Raw genomic sequence first — 18913 nt, forward strand, 5'->3', positions numbered from 1 at the left:
TAAATAAAAACATAACAATAAACGAAAAATCCATACTAGAATTTGAGAGGAAGAAGGGGGAGATCTCCAGATACCCAAATTTAGTAGAATACTAAAAGCTGAATGGAAAATGCACAGACTAAATTGTTGTTGGCCAAGGACATATGAGATCCTTAATTAAGGTCCTAGGGGCTATGGTGTTAGTGTCCACACAGAATATGATATTTGGCCTTTGTCTCACTTGAGGCAGGGAGTTGAAACTGAGGTCCTTGTATAAAAATGATACCACTAACCCCTATAACCCCTTGGTTAAAGGAGAACTAGAACATTCTGCCCACAGAACCAGGAAATGACAGTGTCTTGTCATCTCCCTGGGGTTCTGAGTACCAGAAAAAAACAATTCCTGAGTTTGAAAATAAATACCAAGTTTGTGCCGCAGATGAGTGACAGTTCCAAGTTTATGCTATCTACATTGCATGGGAATCCACAGCCAAAAAATTAAAGTCATACTTAATCTGTAAAAGGGGAATCTCTAAAGCACTCCAAGAAGTAGAATGCAAAACCACACATCAGAAATATGCCCACCAACCAGGTCAAGAGAGACTGTGACGTTTGGGGAGACGGGTGGGGATGGAGAGGTCACTAAATCACAACCAAAAACAACAAACTGGCCAGGAGCAGTGGCTCACACCTGTAATCCCAGTGCTTTGGAAGGACGAGGCGGGTGGATCACTTGAGGTCAGGAGTTCAAGACCACCCTGGCCAACATGGTGAAACCCTGTTTCTACTGAAAATGCAAAAATTAGCTGGGCGTGATGGCATGAGCCTATAGTCCCAGCTACTTGGGAGGCTGAGGCAGCAGAATTGCGTGAACCCATGTGGAGGTTGTGGTGAGCTGAGATCGTGTCACTGCATTCCAGCCTGGACAACAGAGCAAGACTCTGTCTCAAAAACAACAACAACAACAAACCATATGAGAAAACAATCCATTTTAAGGAAGAGTCAACAACAGGTGTTTTTAAAGTGGTAAAGTTGTTTAAACTCTTTGTGCTTCAGTTTCCTCTTCTTTTTAATCAGGACTATAATATTAATCCTGTAAATCTATTAGAATGCAATAATTGTACTTGATAAAGGACTGCTATTATTTTATTTTTATTATCATCCTAATGATTAAACAGGATTATTATCAAGATTTTAGATGTGTAGGAAAATAGAAAATAGAAAAAATAAAACTTAGATTGATTAAAAGTAATAAAAATGTAAGGTTTGTTATTTTTAGAAAATGACAGTAATATACAAACTATTGTGTAAGCATATGATCAGGCAAAGAATATGAACATATGTTGGAACCAAAACAAAGGATAGTGGTCTAGGGACAGGAGACCTGGTTTATAACCTTGCCTCTGTTTCTATCAGAAAGCTACATTGCTTCTCTGAGCTGAAGTTTCCAGAATTCAAAACATAGAAGAGGAACTTTGAAATCACCCAGGTCCTTTGTGCCTCTTCCATGCTATGATTTTCCATTATCTGCTCTATTTCTTTATGGTTTATTTTTATAGTAGCAAATTATCCGCTTTCTGGTACGTATTATAAGATTATGTGACCACAACATAATGCTCTCGGGAAAAAAAAAATAGCTTCTACTTCGTTTCTATTCAAAGAAAATGAGAAAGGAGAAAAGAGGAAGTAGTAATCAAACAGAAAAATGAAAACCATAAACCCTGTGTTTTTGAAGCTTCTGTGTGCTTTAAAAAACTATTTCACAGGGACCACGGTTAATGTGGGTACCAGTTGGAGGTTGGATTTCCTACCTCCCCACTGCAGTGACCTACTGAGAAGAATCCTCTCCAGGAGATGCCTCATCAGAAATATTATAAATGGGGAAAAATGACCAAGGATCGTTTGCTATCAGCAACTTGAGGGTATCTACCGGAAATGTTCTTAACAACCCATAGGATGACAGACTGTAGTAGACTATGGATGACACTTTCTCCCATGGCCTGTCCTCAACTTAGCCAGACTCCCTCTGATGTGCCATTTTTAGTTCCTGTTCTCTCTCTTCCAATTCCCGAGACATCCTGAAAGGAGCTACTGGCCTCGTGTACCTCCATATCAACTATAGAGAATTTCCAAAGAAAACTTTAAGGAGAACAGTGAGATCAAACACTAACAATAAGCCACTGAAGACTGAGACAGCGGAAACCCTTGGCTACTGCAATAACAAGGCACTTTCACACATAAAAATAAAGCCAACTGTATCAATTCATATGTGCTCAGCTTAAGTCACTGTGGGCATGGCGCACTCACTTTCTTGCAGCCTTCTTCGACTTCCACTATGTCTGGACTTTGGCTTCGTGATTTCATCTTGCAGATGTAGCCAAGAGGCCACTCACAGCCCCGATCTGCCCAGTACCCATCCTGCAGGGAGCAGAGAGAAAAAAAATAAAGGATTATCAGTTGTTGTTGTTTTTTTGAGACAGAGTCTCACTCTGTCCCCTAGGCTGGAGTGCAGTGGCATGATCTTGGCTCATGGCAACCTCCGCCTCCCAGGTTCAAGTGATTCTCCTGCCTCAGTCCCCCAAGTAGCTAGGATTACAGGCACGCACCACCACGCCCTGCTAATTTTTTGTATTTTTAGTAGAGACGGGGTTTCACCATGTTGGACAGGCTGGTCTCAAACTCCTGACCTTAGGCAATCCACCCACCTTGGCCTCCCAAAGTGCTGGGATTACAGGCGTGAGCCACTGTGCCCGGCCAGTTTTAGACTTTGATGTTATTTTCTTGTACCTGTGCCTCAGAGGAGGAAAATTAAGATCCAAGGTTATTGAGAGAAAACAGCATCTACCAAAAGGAAAGGTAATTGACATGTTCACATGTAAACAGTAATTTTGACTCTGGCTACAAACATGTAAAAAGAGATTGGAACCCCAGTATGAATTTATATCTGAGATGTCCAAGCCACTGTTTAGAGGAATCCAGGGAGAAATTAAAAATGTCTATAAGTCCTTAGATGACGGTGCTCACAAAAGGTTTGCATGCAGCCGCTTCGTCAGTCTCTGCAGTCAGCTCTGTCTTCAAATTAATCAAGTTCATATAAGCCATCCAGAAAAATCTCCCACACCCAACACACCAAACTTGAAAACATCATGAACCCGCAGTCATCTTTCCTCCCCTCTTCCTATTTCTACCGATGAGTTTTCTCCTGGATCTGAGGCTCAGTCTTCCACTTCATTTCAGACTCTATCCTCTCCCCTTTCCTTTGAGATTGCATGTTAACAGAACCTCTCCTTTCCTTCCCTTTGCTGCTAAACATCTTGAAAAAAATGTTTTCTGGGCCAAGCACGGTGGCTCACGCCTATAATCCCAGCACTTTGGGAGGCCGAGGCGGGTGGATCACCTGAGGTCAGGAGTTCAAGACTAGCCTGGCCAACATGGTGAAACCCTGTCTCTACTAATAGTACAAAAAAATCAGCTGAATGTGGTGGTGCACGCCTGTAATCTCAGCTACTCAGGAGGCTGAGGCAGGAGAATCACTTGAACTCTCGAGGCAGAGGTTGCATTGAGCCAAGATTGTGCCATTGCACTCTAACCTGGGCAGCAAGAGCGAAACTCCATCTCAAAAAATAAATAAACAAATAAATAAATAAATAAATAAAAATGTTTTCTGTATTGTCTGTCTTTAATGCCCCATCTCTTAGTTGGTCTCAGCCCAATGCAATCTAATACGGAAGCCTTTAGCCAGAGTAATATTTATAAATTGCCAGTTTGGTCTTACCCCTCTGAGACAATTCATATTTCTTGAACCTCAGTTCCTACCCACCCTTCTGGCTCTAACTTCATGATTTCAACCACACTGACCTTTCACCTCCTCCAAGCATGCTGCTTTCTGGTTTCTTCTGTCTACTCTTTGGATAGTTAACACCTAATATGTTCTTAAACTTTCAATCCATCACGATAAAAACAACCACAATGACAAAAATAATAGCCACAGAGACAAAAGTGAACAACCATAATGACAAAAATTATTGAACAATAAATATGGGCTGGGAACTGTGTACTATACATGCATTATTTAATACTTATATCCTGGGCCTGGCACAATGGCTCATGCCTGAAATCTCAACACTTTGGGAAGGTGAGGTGGGTGGATTGCTTGAGCTTAGGAGTTCAAGACTAGCTTGGGCAACATGGAAAAACCCCATCTCTACCAAAAATACAAAAACTTAGCCAGGCGTGGTGGCATGCACCTGTAGTCACAGCTATTTGGAAGGCCTGAACCCAGGAGGTCAAGACTGCAATGAGCTGAGATTGCACCATTGCACTGAAGCCTGAGTGACAGAGCAAGACTCTGTCTTAAACAAACAAACTGTAACAACAACAAAACACCTCATATCCACAGGTGAGCTGACTACAGCTCTTATTTCCACTTTGCAAATAAAGGCATCAGTCATGCAGCAAAACCCAGCCTCTTAATCACTGTGTTTATTGTCTATTAATAAAAGATAAATTTAATGACATTTTTCAGTCACTAAGGTCATATTTTAATCATAGACACCATCATTTCATATGACATCTCCATATAAACTGAAAAAAATGAATGTAGCTCCCCAAGTACAGGTTCCAGGCCTCATCTACCATAGTTCTAAGTAGGTCTGCATCTACTCGGTGTATATGTATCTCTTACATACCTATGGGGCTATGATCTCTTTTTACATATATATATACACACTTACATATATATCTCTTTTTACGTCTCTTGTAATCATATATATGGCTTATAATCACTTTTTACATGTACCTACATAATCATATATATATATGGCTTAATTAGTCAAATGAGAGCTTTGGTATATATATATACACCATTATAATATGGCACTATATATATATATGGCCATATATATAGTGCCATAGGAACAATATGAGTATTTGTTATAGGCCAATTTCTTCCTTGAACCAAAAGTTTCTGTCTGTCGCTTCAGTGATCCTCTTGAAAATTTATCTTTGGGTCGGGCGTGGTGGCTCACACCTGTAATTCCAGCACTTTGGGAGGCTGAGGCGGGCAGATCATGAGGTCAGGAGTTTGAGACCAGCCTAGCCGATATGGTGAAACCCCATCTCTACTAAAAATACAAAAATTAGCTGGGTGTGGTGGCACGTGCCTGTAGTCCCAGCTACTCGGGAGGCTGAGACAGAAAAATCACTTGAACGAGGGAGGTGGAGGTCACAGTGAGCTGAGATCACGCCACTGCACTCCAGCCTGGGTGACAGAGCGAGACTCCATCTCAAAAAAGAAAAAAAAATTTGACTTTGCTAGACAATTGAGAGGGATTCAAGAAATCAAATCTGAATTTTGGTTCACCTTTGATCCATGCCAATTTATGTAGAATAAAAACAATCTAAACAAACATATGTAACTGAGTGGGACAGAAGGAAAAATCCCCTGTGACTTTCATTATAAATATTAGTAATTCAAGCGGCCTTACCTTGCCTTTCATCACCACACAATCTTCCTGTCTGTTGTTTTCATGGCTTGGTTCTCCACGAAGCCATTTGGTAAATGTTACAGGGGTCCCATCACTCCACTCAAAGTACATTTGAATCTTAATGTCATTTAAGCCAATCCACAATTCATCATTTGGCTCTAAACAGGAAGAAACACACAGTAGTATATACAAGGTTGCTTTCCAAAGGTCGGAGGGGTAAAAGGAACAGAAGCACTCTGCTTCATCAACAGGGCTCTACTTCCCTTGATATGATCACCATCATGAAAGATAGTCCTCATGTGTATTCACCTGACCTACATGCTGTCGACTTAGATGGCAACTACATTTTACCTTGTTAGCTTGAGGTTGTGTAGTGTACTCTTTACATTGTGAATATGACTGTATTCTTTAGCGGAAATATTATAGATTGTATCTCCTGGCAGTTACAAAAACAAAATTGAGGTAGGTCTATTACTATGCTCTATCTTACGAAGCTGCTTTTATTGTTACAAATAATTTACTATGTCAATTGCACTCATATTATTGGAAATATGGTAGCCTATCTATATACATCTATTTGACTATGATTAAATTGATGAATGTTTTAAAATAACAAAAAGTTTAAACAGCTTCTATTTTACTGACTGTTGTTATCAAGAACATTCTAGGTGCTTCCGTTAAAGATCAATCAGTGTACTGGGAGTGAAAAGTATCTATATAGTGAAAGAATTATAAACCAAGAGGTGAGACTTACGCCTGACATTTGGTAGCTACTTCTTAGGTTGTGCACACAAATTAATCTGTAATCATTTTCACCATGAAATGCCATGAAATTCCCGCAAAACTTCAATAACAAATGAGGTTAAAACCAAAACAACCAATACAGATTTAAAATGTGACCATTTTGTTCTGAAATTCTATGGGGAGCATTATTGATTTTATAAGTAGGTGTCATGCTAAAAATTCCTAAATATCACAACAAAAATGGGACAAAGTTACAGTCAATGAAGGCTTAAGATGTCATGGCTAAAAGATAAACTTGTCTAAATAAAAAAAAAAAGTTAAAGCGTACACAAATCAATATCTATCTAATTCACACAACTGGGAGTCCCATCGTGAATGCTTGATGTATGATCATTTAGTGGTATAACACAATTAGTTGCCAAAGTATTGTAAAGATGATGTTGTGGTAGAAAATGAGGAAAATATCACAATATATAAGAATCTCCCTAAGCGGTTTAGTCTCTTCCTCCTGAAAGTTGCCATTCAACTTTGCTTTTGGAGAAGTCTCTGGCTGGCCTGGCGCCAGCCCTGGCAGACGTTTCCAGTGCCGTGGAGAATGAATGACATTGCCAAGATGATCCTCTTCTTCTTTCACTTGATTTGCAGATCGTGATCTCTTCAGCAACAAATATAGGCTTCCAAGTGACCTCATGTACCCCTCAAAGATTTCAATTGAAGATCAAAGAAAAACTAACCTCCTAAGTCCCATAATTAGAGTATAGTATTAAGAGTTTTCTATATACATATTTCTCACTAAATTGTTCTTCCCCTGTAACTCCTTCAATTCCTAAGCACAATCTTGATCCTCGAAAAACATATAAGATGTGAGTATAAAGTTGTTATGCTGACTTTCATCAATCAGTTGGGGAAGTTGTATTCATTGGTATAATCACAACCTACGTGTACAGGTCTCAAAGTATTCACTTGAAATATACTTTCATGATTAATACAAAAGGTATCACCTCAACTATCTAAAAAATATTTCTAGGCTTTTTTTTTAGAAACAATAATTTTAACTCTACAACTTTAGTTGTATTAATATTATTTTATTGTTTAAAATAAACCTTATCAATATTTTTAATGGAAGGTTTTCTAATTTATTAATTTTCAAGCTGAATTTCAAAGCAACTTTGACCATCCAATTTCCTGAAATAATTATAGCAATAAAAACATCAGCTTTCTTTCTTTTACTATAGTATGTTATAGAAAGTAGAGTTAAATGTGCACTCTAGTTCTATAGCATCCTAACTAACCTGCTTTCTGCTAAATTATTTGCAAATTTTACCGGCTATGATAAGTGCCACACTAAATTTAAGTAACTATTATTCAAAAACATCAGTTCTGATTCCATTATTATCTTCTAGTGTGAATTTTCCAGGATAGGTAGACACAGAATACCCAAGAAATTATTCATAGGCTGCAGCTGGGCTATTCTCATGGCCTAAGATACTCAATGGGGTCAACACAGGAGGATGGATACCATTCGACAGGTGCTAGGGGTAGGAGTGTTTCGGGGTCTTTTAAGTCTTTCTCTGGTACTACTCTGTTTTTTTCTCATCTATTTGTTAATCGCTTTTTCCTCCCCTCCGCCAGCCCCTGTCAGTTTCCAAGCACTATGTGTCAGGAAGCTGTCTCCACCATCTCCACCATCCATTTCCTCTTGTTTTGCTGGGGGGAAACGAAGAGCAGCTGCAGCTATTCAGCAGCCTCATCAGTGGAAGATGAAAATGATCATCATTTAATCAACAAGCACTGCTGAGTGCCCATTATCATTATGCTGTTTCTCAAGTCATCTGTCTTCAGGACAAGCATTCCCAACTCATTTTATTCATCTATTTTTTTTTTCTTTCTGGGTAGTACATTTTCTATGTATTTTTAATTATGCACCTAAAATTGAGACATACATTTCTTTAGAAAAAAAATTTTTTAGTAGAGACGAGGTCTTACTATGTTCCCTGGGCTGGCCTCAAACTCTTGGGCTTAAGCTATCCTCCCACCTTGGCCTCCCAAAGTGGTGGGATTATAGGCGTGAGCCACCATACCTTGGCCAAGAAATATATTTCTTTAAAAGGTTTAGGCTGACATCTAACCATTTCAAAAAAAAAAAAATCCTATATTTTTCACTGTTCAACACCTTCCCAGCATCAGCTAAATTCACAAAGAAGAAAGAAATCCACAGTCTGAAATAGTCCATTTAGAGATCTTTTTTAGGAGATAAAATATGGACCTAAAAAAAAAGACGATACACACATGCACACACATAGATAATTCCAAGGAATTAATCATTGTTGACAAGCATAAGGTAGTCTGCTCTGAATCCAGATAATACATTAAAAAATGATGTTTTAAAACTATCTATAAATGGATTACACATTAAAAGAAAAAAATTGAATTATCTTTCAGTGATAAGAATTCTTTCAATTATTATACAATTTTCACATTGTGGCATTTTTAGCATTTGTGATTAAATTCATACGTTGTTCATTGAATTATTAATTTACATTGATTAAATTTGATGTTTCTAATAAAATTTTCCAGAGGTAGGTAGAGAGGGGTGCTCCCAGGATTGAGGCCAAGTATATTATCACTGTCAGGCTTCTCACCATATCCTAGCTGGGAGATAATAAAGTCAAATTCCTCAATGGTGTGGATACTTGCTAGGTCACCGCCTTCCTTCCTGCATGCGGTCAGAGCATCTCTCTGGATTTTCTTCTCATCTCTGTGAATCTTGTAACAGTGACCGGCATATGGCCACCACTGACTAGGACAGTGAGTAGGCACATCACTTTCTGGAAACAAAAAGGGGGAGTGGAAAAAATTTTTAAATATTTGATTAAAACTATAACAATATTTTAATCATTTTATATAATACATGAAACAGCTTATAGTCATTAGGCAAATAAAGGTAATATTAAGTTTTTATTTTTGTGGCATACATATTCACAAAAGATAGACAAGCCATATACTATTTTGTTGGTTTTTAGACAAAACAAAAGAACCTGCTTTTCAGTCAAATGGGAAATCAATCACCTCATCAATTTTCTTTCTTTCTTTTTTTTTTTAAGAGATGAAGTCTCACTCTGTACCCCAGGCTGGTGTACGGTGGTATGATTATGTCTCATTGCAGCCTCAACCTCCTGGGCTCAAGCAATCCTCCTGCCTCAGCCTCCTGAGTAGCTGCAACTACAGGGCATAAGCCACTGTACTTGGCTATGGGAAATTTCTTTTTAAAAAGTTGTACCTATAACAAAACTAATATATATTAGATTATCTAAATCTTGTCAGCAAACCTGAACTAAGCCTCTGTTATGCACTGTTATGTAAATGCTGGAGGCCTGATAGCTTTGGGGGACTAAACATATCCTCTAAAAGATTTGAATTTACTTTATTCTATGGACATTAGGGAGCTAGTCACTCTTGAGAGGCAGATTAGTGTTGAAGTAGACAGCTGGAATGGTTGGGGGACAAAAGGTCCCCAAGGAGCTTCCGCCACCATAGCCACATGAGTCAGCCACCTGTTGCCTTAGAACAAACCCACTACCATTTACTCGCTCCCCAAAACTGACACGTGCTCTTGTAACTAGGAGAGGGATTTGGAGTCAGAACTCGTAAAACCTGAATGTGCGGTAAGTTGTGTGATCTTAGGCAAGTCACATCACATGAACAGAAGTACTCATACAGATGAAAATTTTTAAATGAGATGAATACTAACACTAATATCAAACCCCCCACCCTGTGTTCTCCTGAACCAGAAAAGAATAGAGAAAGGGTGCTTGTGAACCACAAACACCACACAATCATTACTTAATTAAACCAGTTGTCAGCATCCTCAGGATCACTACTAATAGCATCAAATTGTATAATCTTGATTATACACTGCAAAAATTTACTTTAATAGTAATGAGCTAGTGGAAAGTGAAAATAAAGACATTTGAAGGCAGAAACTCACTTTATTCATCCCTATTGCCTTGAGCCTGGCACAGGGCCTGATACATATAGGTGTATTGAGTATTGGAAGAGAAAAGGAATTGAATTGAAGTTATAGCTGATATATGGCTGCTTGTTATTACTATTCTAGAGATACTATTTCAAACAGTAATTTGGCAACATGTTTTGCTTAGAGGGGGACTATGTTGCCAAATGAAAGTGAACTTATGTATTATTTAAGCTCGTATTAAATGTTTTCAAATGGCTGCCTTAGTATATGTTCATTATAGGGTAACTTTCTTCACTATTCCTTTAATTCCTGAATTGGTCCTATCTTCCCTTAAATGTGGAAAGTATCTGAAACATCATTGTTTAAGCCCAGGATTCTGTGCCCCGTTGTCATACAAGGAACTAATCAGTCATGAGGCTCAAATGGTGTACAATTGTAATAAAAATGCATATTTTAAAAAATACAATTTAGATTCTGTGCACTTCCAGTGGTTAAAAAAAAAAGAAGAAGAAGAAGAAAAAGAAAAAGAAAAAGAAAGAAAGGTTAGCACAGCTTTGGAGCCCTCTGGTGGGTTATTTTAATTTTGCTACCCAGGAAATTGACAATAGGATCAGCCAATGCTGAGTCCTTCAAAAACTGAACCCATGAACTTTAAAAATATTTGAAAGCATGAAAACAACCAACTTGAGTGACATGAAGGGGAGTTCCCTGGGGTAGCCACAGAAGATGGTTTGTTCCTCTAGCCACAGCTCATGTGCTCAGTGGCCACATGTGGTTAGTGCCTGCTAAGCCAGACGGTACAGCCCTAGAGACCTGAGGATTATGGATGAACCAGTTAGTGTTACAAGAATTCACAGGGTTTGAAGTTGAATTCTTGCCTAAGGATGTTGCCAATCCTGTATGTTGCATAATTTGAACTCTGATACGCTTTTCCAGGTTCTGGTTTATCTGAGTTTATAGATAAAACAGAATCATTAATCCAGGGAGTATAGAGATGTTCAGAAACTCGCGTCAAGCGGTTAGCAAGTGAAGGAGGCATCATAGAGAAATAAGAATGTACTGAGTGTTTGATGAAATGAACAAAATTTTATCTCAGGAAGAAGACTCATGAACATTTCCATTTTACAGATGAGGATCCCAACCCCGGCAGGTTAAGCAGTAAGGCCAAGTTACAGAATTCTGACTGCTGTGCCAGAGAAACTATAAAATAACTATTCTCCTCTTTGGCAACATGGAAATTCCAAGTCTTAGAAAGAGAATTGTATGAAGTCTTCCAAAAAGGAAAAAATATACTATTTCTCCTAGAGGAGGAATAGTGGAGGTAAAATGCAAAAATGATGGGCTTTCCCTGAAGATACCCGCTGTCATTATGAAGAGCCTGTAAAGTATAATCAAACCCAACATCCATGACCCTCATCTATATCTATTTAAGATTTTGGCCAAATCTACATCAATTAAAATCGCAAACACATCTCCTCCCTAATCCAACAAGTCCACTTCCAGGAATTACCATGTGCATGAAATGATGTGCATATAATGGATACAGGTATTCACTTCAGGACTGTTTGTATTAATAAAAGATTGGAAGTAAATTAAATTAAAAATCCATTAACAGGAGACTGGTCAAAAAAATATATGTGCTGTCTCTGCAATAGCTTTTGGACAGCCATGAAAATACACATAGAAGCTATTTATATTCTATATGGAATGATGTCCAAAATTGTTATTAAGTGGAAAACTTAGGGTAAAAACGATTACAGTATATTGCCGTTTGTATGAAACAAAAATAATTATAAATGTATATGTTTATATAGTCACAGAATAACTAAGGGTACACACCCAGAAACAATTATTCTCCAGGAAAGTAAACTGGGTGTTACAGGTAAGAGGTAGGGAAAACCTTATTATTTATCATGTTGTACCTTTTGAATCTCTAGCCATGTCAAGCATATTTTAAAATACATGAAATTGTTTTCAAAGCCAATGAGAAAAAAAAAGTCAAGAATGTCACATTGTCAAGTTCCTCCAGCAGAAAAACAGAAATAAATTAAACCATTTAAAGCATTAGTTATCCCTCCAAAAACAGGTAATAATAAAAATATGTAGTTTGTCTTTCATCAATTTGAAGAAATAATTCTTGCCTTAGTAGTTTATTCTCCTATAAAATTGTAAGGGACAGCACAACTGATTTTTTTTTTTCTTGAAGTCTAGCCGACATTTAAAATTCAGTTACGGGCCAGACATGATGGCTCATGCCTGTAATCCCAGCACTTTGGGAGGCTGAGGCGGGTAGATCACCTGAGGTCAGGAGTTCAAGACCAGCCTGGCCAACACAGTGAAACACCATTTCTGCCAAAAATACAAAAATTAGCTGGGCATGATGGCACACATCTGTAATCCCAACTACTTGGCAGGCTGAGGCAGGAGAATCACTTGAACCCAGGAGGCGAAGGTTGCAGTGAGCTGAGATCACGCCATTGTACTCCAGCCTGGGTGACAGAATGAGACTCTGTCTCAATAAATAAATAAAATTCAGTTACAACTTTTTAGACATTTTATTCTAGTCTATGAAAACTTCAGTATAAGATGCTACACTGCATAGCATGGAAGCCCAAAGAGAGCCGTGAGGACCTAATATAAATATCCCGTCCAAATATTGACTTTCTCGCTTGGATTCTGGTTTTGCCAGGTGTGCAAGGTTTCTGTATCCTCTGAATATCTTTTTCCTCAACGATAGCATGTGAATAATGACACCTACCTCAGAGGACTGCTTGTGAAGATAACATTTTTATTTAGGTCAGAGGGTCTCCACAATGCCCAGACACCGCCGCACACTCAGGGAATGTTAGCAACCAGCACACAGAAATATTGCAGTAATATCATTCAGTTTACCCCATCAACTATCCACAAAACCTCTGGAGGCATTCCAACAGTTACACCTAAGCCCACAACGCCTGGGCGTAAGTCTCCACAACACCCAGACACCGCCGCACACTCAGGAAATGTTAGCAACCAGTACACAGAAATATTGCAGTAATATCATTCAGTTTACCCCATCGACTATCCACAAAACCTCTGGAGGCATTCCAACAGTTACACCTAAGCTGTAATGGTACTTATCTTTCAATTCTAATAGTTTAGGCACTTCAGACCCCATAGACCACTTACCTGAGGGAATAACAAAAGAATTCAAAGTAGTGTTGCCCTTTTTGCAAATATAGCCTAGTTTCTGAACACATTCCAGATTCTCCCATTTAGCATTTTTTCCAGGATTTAGTGACACACAGCTTTTTCCAGGTTCAGCTGATGGACTTCCTTTGAGGAAAAGGAAAAGTTAAAGTGGACTATTATAGTTATTCCCAGCAGAGAGCATCCCTCCCACATGTCCTCATGTCTTCATCCTGGAGGTTCAATGGACCCCCATTCTGTCTTTTGCTACACATTCACAAAAAAAATATTTACTGACTGCAGAGCAAAAGACAAGATGGGTGCCTATTGTTTTCTTATTGTTGGATCACTCCAATACTTAGAATGTTGATAAAGCAAATATACTTCCTTGAAACAACCTTTTTCCCCATTATCAACTAATAAAGCTATACCTTAAAACTTGCAGTTGTCACAATGGATTACATTATCAAAGAGAGGTACCTAATGAAAAGAATGCATGATTATGCAGCCATTAAAAAAAAAAATCATCATGTCCTTTGCAGCAACATGGATACAATTAGAAGCCATTATCCTAAGCGAATTAACACAGAACAGAAAGCCAAATAGCCATGTTCTCACTTCTAACTAGGAGCTAAATACTGAGTACTCATGGACACAAAGATGGCAACAACAGAAACTGGGGACTATGAGATGGGGGAGGAATGGAGGGTAACAAAGTTTGGAAAACGAATTACTGGGTACTATGTTCTCTGCCTGGGTGATGGGATGGATCATTTATATCCCAAACCTCAGCAACGAGCAATTTACCTAGGTATGTAACAACCGTGTACATGTATCCCTGAATCTGAAAGTAGAAATTATTAAAAAGAAAGAATACATGATGTTCCAAATCAACCCTGTTAAACATTATTGGGGCCGGGCACGGTGGCTCACGCCTGTAATCCCAGCACTTTGGGAGGTCAAGGTGGGTGGATCAACTGAGGTCAGGAATTTGAGATCAGCCTGGCCAACATGGTGAAACCTCATCTCTACTAAAAATACAAAAAAATCAACCAGGGAGGTGGCAGGTACCTGTAATCCCAGCTACTTGGGAGGCTGAGGGAGGAGAATTGCTTGAACCCGGGAGGCAGAGGTTGCAGTGAGTGGAGATCACACCACTGCACTCCAGCCTGGGTGACAGAGTGAGACTCTGTCTCAAAAATAAAAATATAAAATAAATGGAGGAGAAAAAGCTAATGGGAGAGCTAGAAGGGCAACATACACTGCTCCCAGAACTAAAACTCTCTCACTATCTTCAACTCAGCCTATTGAAGAATACTTTCAGCAGTTATGCCTTATCCCTTTCTTAGTGGAAACTGACTAAAGAACCTGATAAAGTCAATGTTGCTAGTGGAATGAATACAGGCATTGATATATTTCACATGTGTTTTGCTATTCTAATATATGATTTAAAAACCAGCATTCCCCAAATTAGCTTCACCGTCCACCTGAAGACAGGGTGAATGAGCCACATTTTGTTAATAACTATGCTTTGTGACCTCAGATGTCTATGTAAGCTGTGCCTGAACTTCACTTCCTTTCCTGCAAGACGGAAATCATATTACCTGCTCCACAAAGTCTGGAGCAGGTAATAACCTAAATAAAGGTTTTTTTTTTAAAAAAGGTTTGGTGCTAATGGTTAGTAATAAGCAAAAAGTAACCATAAATAATGGTTGGTAATAAGCATAAAGTTATCTTTTTTTTTTTTTGAGATGGACCCTCACTCTGTCACTCAGGCTGGAGAGCAGTGGCTCGATCTCCGCTGACTGCAGCCTCCTCCTCCCAGGCTCAAGCGGTTCTCTGCCTCAGCCTCCTGAGTAGCTGGGATTACAGGCACCTGCCACCACACCTGGCTAATTTTTGTATTTTTAGTTGAGACGGGGTTTCACCATCTTGACCAGGCTGGTCTTGAACTCCTGACCTCATGATCCACCTGCCTCGGCCTCCCAAAGTGCTGGGATTACAGGTGTGAGCCACCACGCCCAGCCAAAGTTATTTTAAAGTTAGTAATAAGCATAAAGTTATCATAAAGTTAGTAATAAGCATAAAGATATCTTAAATACTTGTTGATATGGTAACTAAAATAATGGGATAACTGAACTAACAGATAAGGTATCAGCACTAAAAAGAAACTTTCAAGAAAAAAATACACTTTCTAGCTATTAGTTATTAATGTGTTAATTAGAAAATCATATTATACATTTATCAATATCTCTCTCAACTTTGAGACATTAATTAGTGGTTTTAATGTTTACCATAGTTATTATATATTTGAATTCACACACATCATTTATGCAAAATATTCTCACTTCAAAAGGGAATATATTTTAATAGATTCATTACTTGGTAATTATTCAATTGAATGCTTGACTGAACAATTTATATGAAACCGATTTTTAATTTTCACAACATCTCTAATTTTCATTGGAAGAAACTCTCATACCATTTCACAAAGCAATTTAATCTTGCACCTACTTCTTAGGAATTGAGGTTTAATTTAAAAAAGCATTTACTTCCCTTTCCTAATCATATTCCACTTTTGTTCTTCACCCAAAGTTAACTCAGAAATGTTCTCCCTGAACTTGTAGGATCCAAGTGGTTAAATATCATAATTATCACCCCTGATTGAATAAATTAAATGACTGCCTACTGTGCATAAAAATTTAGCAACACAGAGAAGAATACATTCTAGTCCCCTAATAAATTTTATTGTCTAATAAATCAGATTGAGCCCAACCAGTACTCTCTAATTGCATCTGGATGAATGGGTAGACAGACACCTAAAATCTTCACCTATAGAAAAAGGATATTTTATATGTATTCTCTTGCAGTAAGTCTTCCCATATTCCAGAAATTCTGACTTCCCACATTCCAGAATAAAATAGAACTGATTATTAGCTCAAGACTTGAGTGACAGCACTGTAACCATCATTTGTGGAAGTAATGCTTCAAAACTGGAATTTCACAGTAAAATATAATTTATTTAAACCAAAATATATTCTCTAAAAATGTTCTCTCATGTTTTAGTATCTATTTGAAATGTTGTTTTATTGCAGTTTTTCTTCTTGTAATACAATACACCAAATACAGAAAATGGAGTTTGGCCAGGTGCAGTGGCTCACGCCTGTAATCCCAGCACTCTGGGAGGCTGAGGCAGGCCACATCACCTGAGTTCAGAAGTTCCAGACTAGCCTGGCCAATGTGGGCAAATCCTATCTCTACAAAAAAATTTTAAAAAAATAGCCAGGCATGGTGGTGCATGCTTGTAATCCCAGCTACTTGGGAGGCTGAGGCACGAGGATCATTTGAGCCAGGAAGGCTGAGGTTGTAGTGAGTCGAGACTGCGCCACTGCACTCCAGCCTAGGCAAGAGAGTGAGACCCTGTCTAAAAAAAAAAAAAAAAGGAGAGTTTAATTTTCTAAGCCAAATGCAAAAACCACTCAATGGCTTTAAAAAAGAAGTCTGACTGTCTGAAGAACACCATATTATAAAAGTATGGCCCATAGGAGAATTGATAAGTAAAGATGTGACCAATATGATACTTCTGTCCTTTCCCACACCCATGGCAGACATCACTAATCATTAATTGCACTCTTTCCTAAAAAAAAAAAAAAAATTAGCACTGGGGTGGGATTGAGGGGTGGGGATTGGATTTATACCCAATAGAAGGCCTCAAGTGGCTACTAACACTAGTTGGTGCTGGTGAATAAGATAAAAACTTTATAACTTTTTTTTATTTTCTCCAAATAGTTGCTCAATATGTAAACTTATTTTATATTCTGTTACTTTTATGTTATGACAATGTAGAAACAATTAGCTCACAGCATTTTCTATCCTCTAAAAAGTGAGAAAGTTGTTGTAGGTTTTATCATCCCCAACTGTTTTTCTATAAACTACAAACTGTCTAGAAACCACTAATGAATTTTTATGCTAATATGGAATATCATAAGCTGTGACTGAGGTAGTATTTTTAATCCAATGCTATTAAATCAAAAACAGGAAAGGGGGCTGTTATTATAGATGTTAAAATCATTGTCACAAGGACAGCAAAACTGCAAATAGCTCATGACTCAAGGTACAGTCATAAAAAATTCTCCAACCCAAAATAATTTCAATCCACTTGTCAAACTTGACAAAGAGATGTTGGCTAATCCTCTCAAGGATGGTGACAAAGTTGATGCAACAGCAAGTACATAGTAACAATGCAGCTAGCGTTTTTAGGAAGTCATGTTTAAGAATAGATACAACATCTGCTTTTGAATGTAATACCCAACAAATCAGGGATACACTGAGAATTGAAACTTTAAACAGACCTTTATTGATTTGTGTGAGAATCCTGGCAGACAAATCCCTATCCCAGGAAGCTGGTATATAACCTTAAGGTTTAGAATATGGAAATCTAGCTGGTAGATTTCAAAGCAAGGTGAAATGAACTGTATTTGATGAAGTCTAACAATTCTTCTCTTTGAGATCAACAGGTGAGATAATAAAGGTCTTCAAGGCATCTAGATGACTTAAATGTGGATTAATTTAGCACAGACAGGCTTAATCCTACCTGGTAACCAGTTCAAATACCGGAACGGACTGCGGTCACTCCACTGCCAACCGCTGTTGAAGCTCAGACTGTTAAGTCCAATCCAGAGTCCTGAGGTCAAGGAACTGGTTAATCCTATATTTTTAAAGAAAGCAAAACAAACAAACAAGAAACTGCCATTCAGAAAACAGTTGAAATTAAATTCAGAATTAAGTGTTTGACTCAAAATGTAATTGAGGGAAGTCACAACAATCATGCCTACCATGTCTCCTTTGATTCTCCTGACAATCTAAGGCAAGTAAAATTATTACCTTCATTGATAGGTGGGGAAACTGAGGCAGAGGGAGCATAGGTAACCTGGAAAGATTTTTAAGGTTCCAACCCAGATCCAATGAGGCTTCAAATCCTATCATCTTAACTATTATCTACTTTCTCAAGGATAGTGTCAAGGATAGTGTTGTGTGAATATGACTAAGTATTACCTCAACTGCATATTTCAAAACTTATTTTAAGAATTTTATTTTATGATTTTTTAAAGTCAATTTCTCTTCTTCATTAAAATGATGATTAAATACTAATCACTAAGGGCTTATGCTAACACCAAGGATGCTTTGCTTAAGCAGTTAAGAAATCAAAATTACAAATTACAATGTTTCAAATTCTGTACTAGGACTGATGTGGACCTCATTTCTTCAACAGGAAACACTCTAACCTATTATTACCACTATCCTTTTTTTTTTTTTTTTTGAGACGGAGTCTCACACTGTCACCCAGGCTGGAGTTCAGTGGCGCAATCTCCACTCACTGCAACCACTGCCTCTCGGGTTCAAGTGATTCTCCTGCCTCAGCCTCCCTAGTAGCTGGGATTACAGGTGACAGCCATCATGCCTGGCTAATTTATTTTTGTATTTTTAGTAGAGATGGCATTTCACTACGTTGGCCAGGCTGGTCTCAAACTCCTGACCTCAGGTGATCCGCCCACCGCTG

General features: G+C 38.2%; 1 protein-coding gene across 1 annotated transcript in view; it reads right to left on the reverse strand.

Annotated features, from left to right (window-relative positions):
- The window catches only part of MRC1 (mannose receptor, C type 1), a 106375-nt gene that overhangs the window by 53135 nt on the left and 34327 nt on the right, over positions 1-18913 (reverse strand). Inside the window, exons 5-9 of the mRNA XM_011963909.1 lie at positions 17948-18061; positions 13354-13500; positions 8852-9037; positions 5466-5623; positions 2287-2397 (exon numbers count right to left, since the gene is read on the reverse strand). Coding sequence (XP_011819299.1) covers positions 2287-2397; positions 5466-5623; positions 8852-9037; positions 13354-13500; positions 17948-18061 — 716 coding nt within the window. The remainder of the gene's footprint in view (positions 1-2286; positions 2398-5465; positions 5624-8851; positions 9038-13353; positions 13501-17947; positions 18062-18913) is intronic.

The sequence above is a fragment of the Colobus angolensis genome, unplaced genomic scaffold, assembly GCF_000951035.1.
Source record: "Colobus angolensis palliatus isolate OR3802 unplaced genomic scaffold, Cang.pa_1.0 Scaffold63, whole genome shotgun sequence".
In the NCBI taxonomy this organism is placed as follows: Eukaryota; Metazoa; Chordata; class Mammalia; order Primates; family Cercopithecidae; genus Colobus; species Colobus angolensis.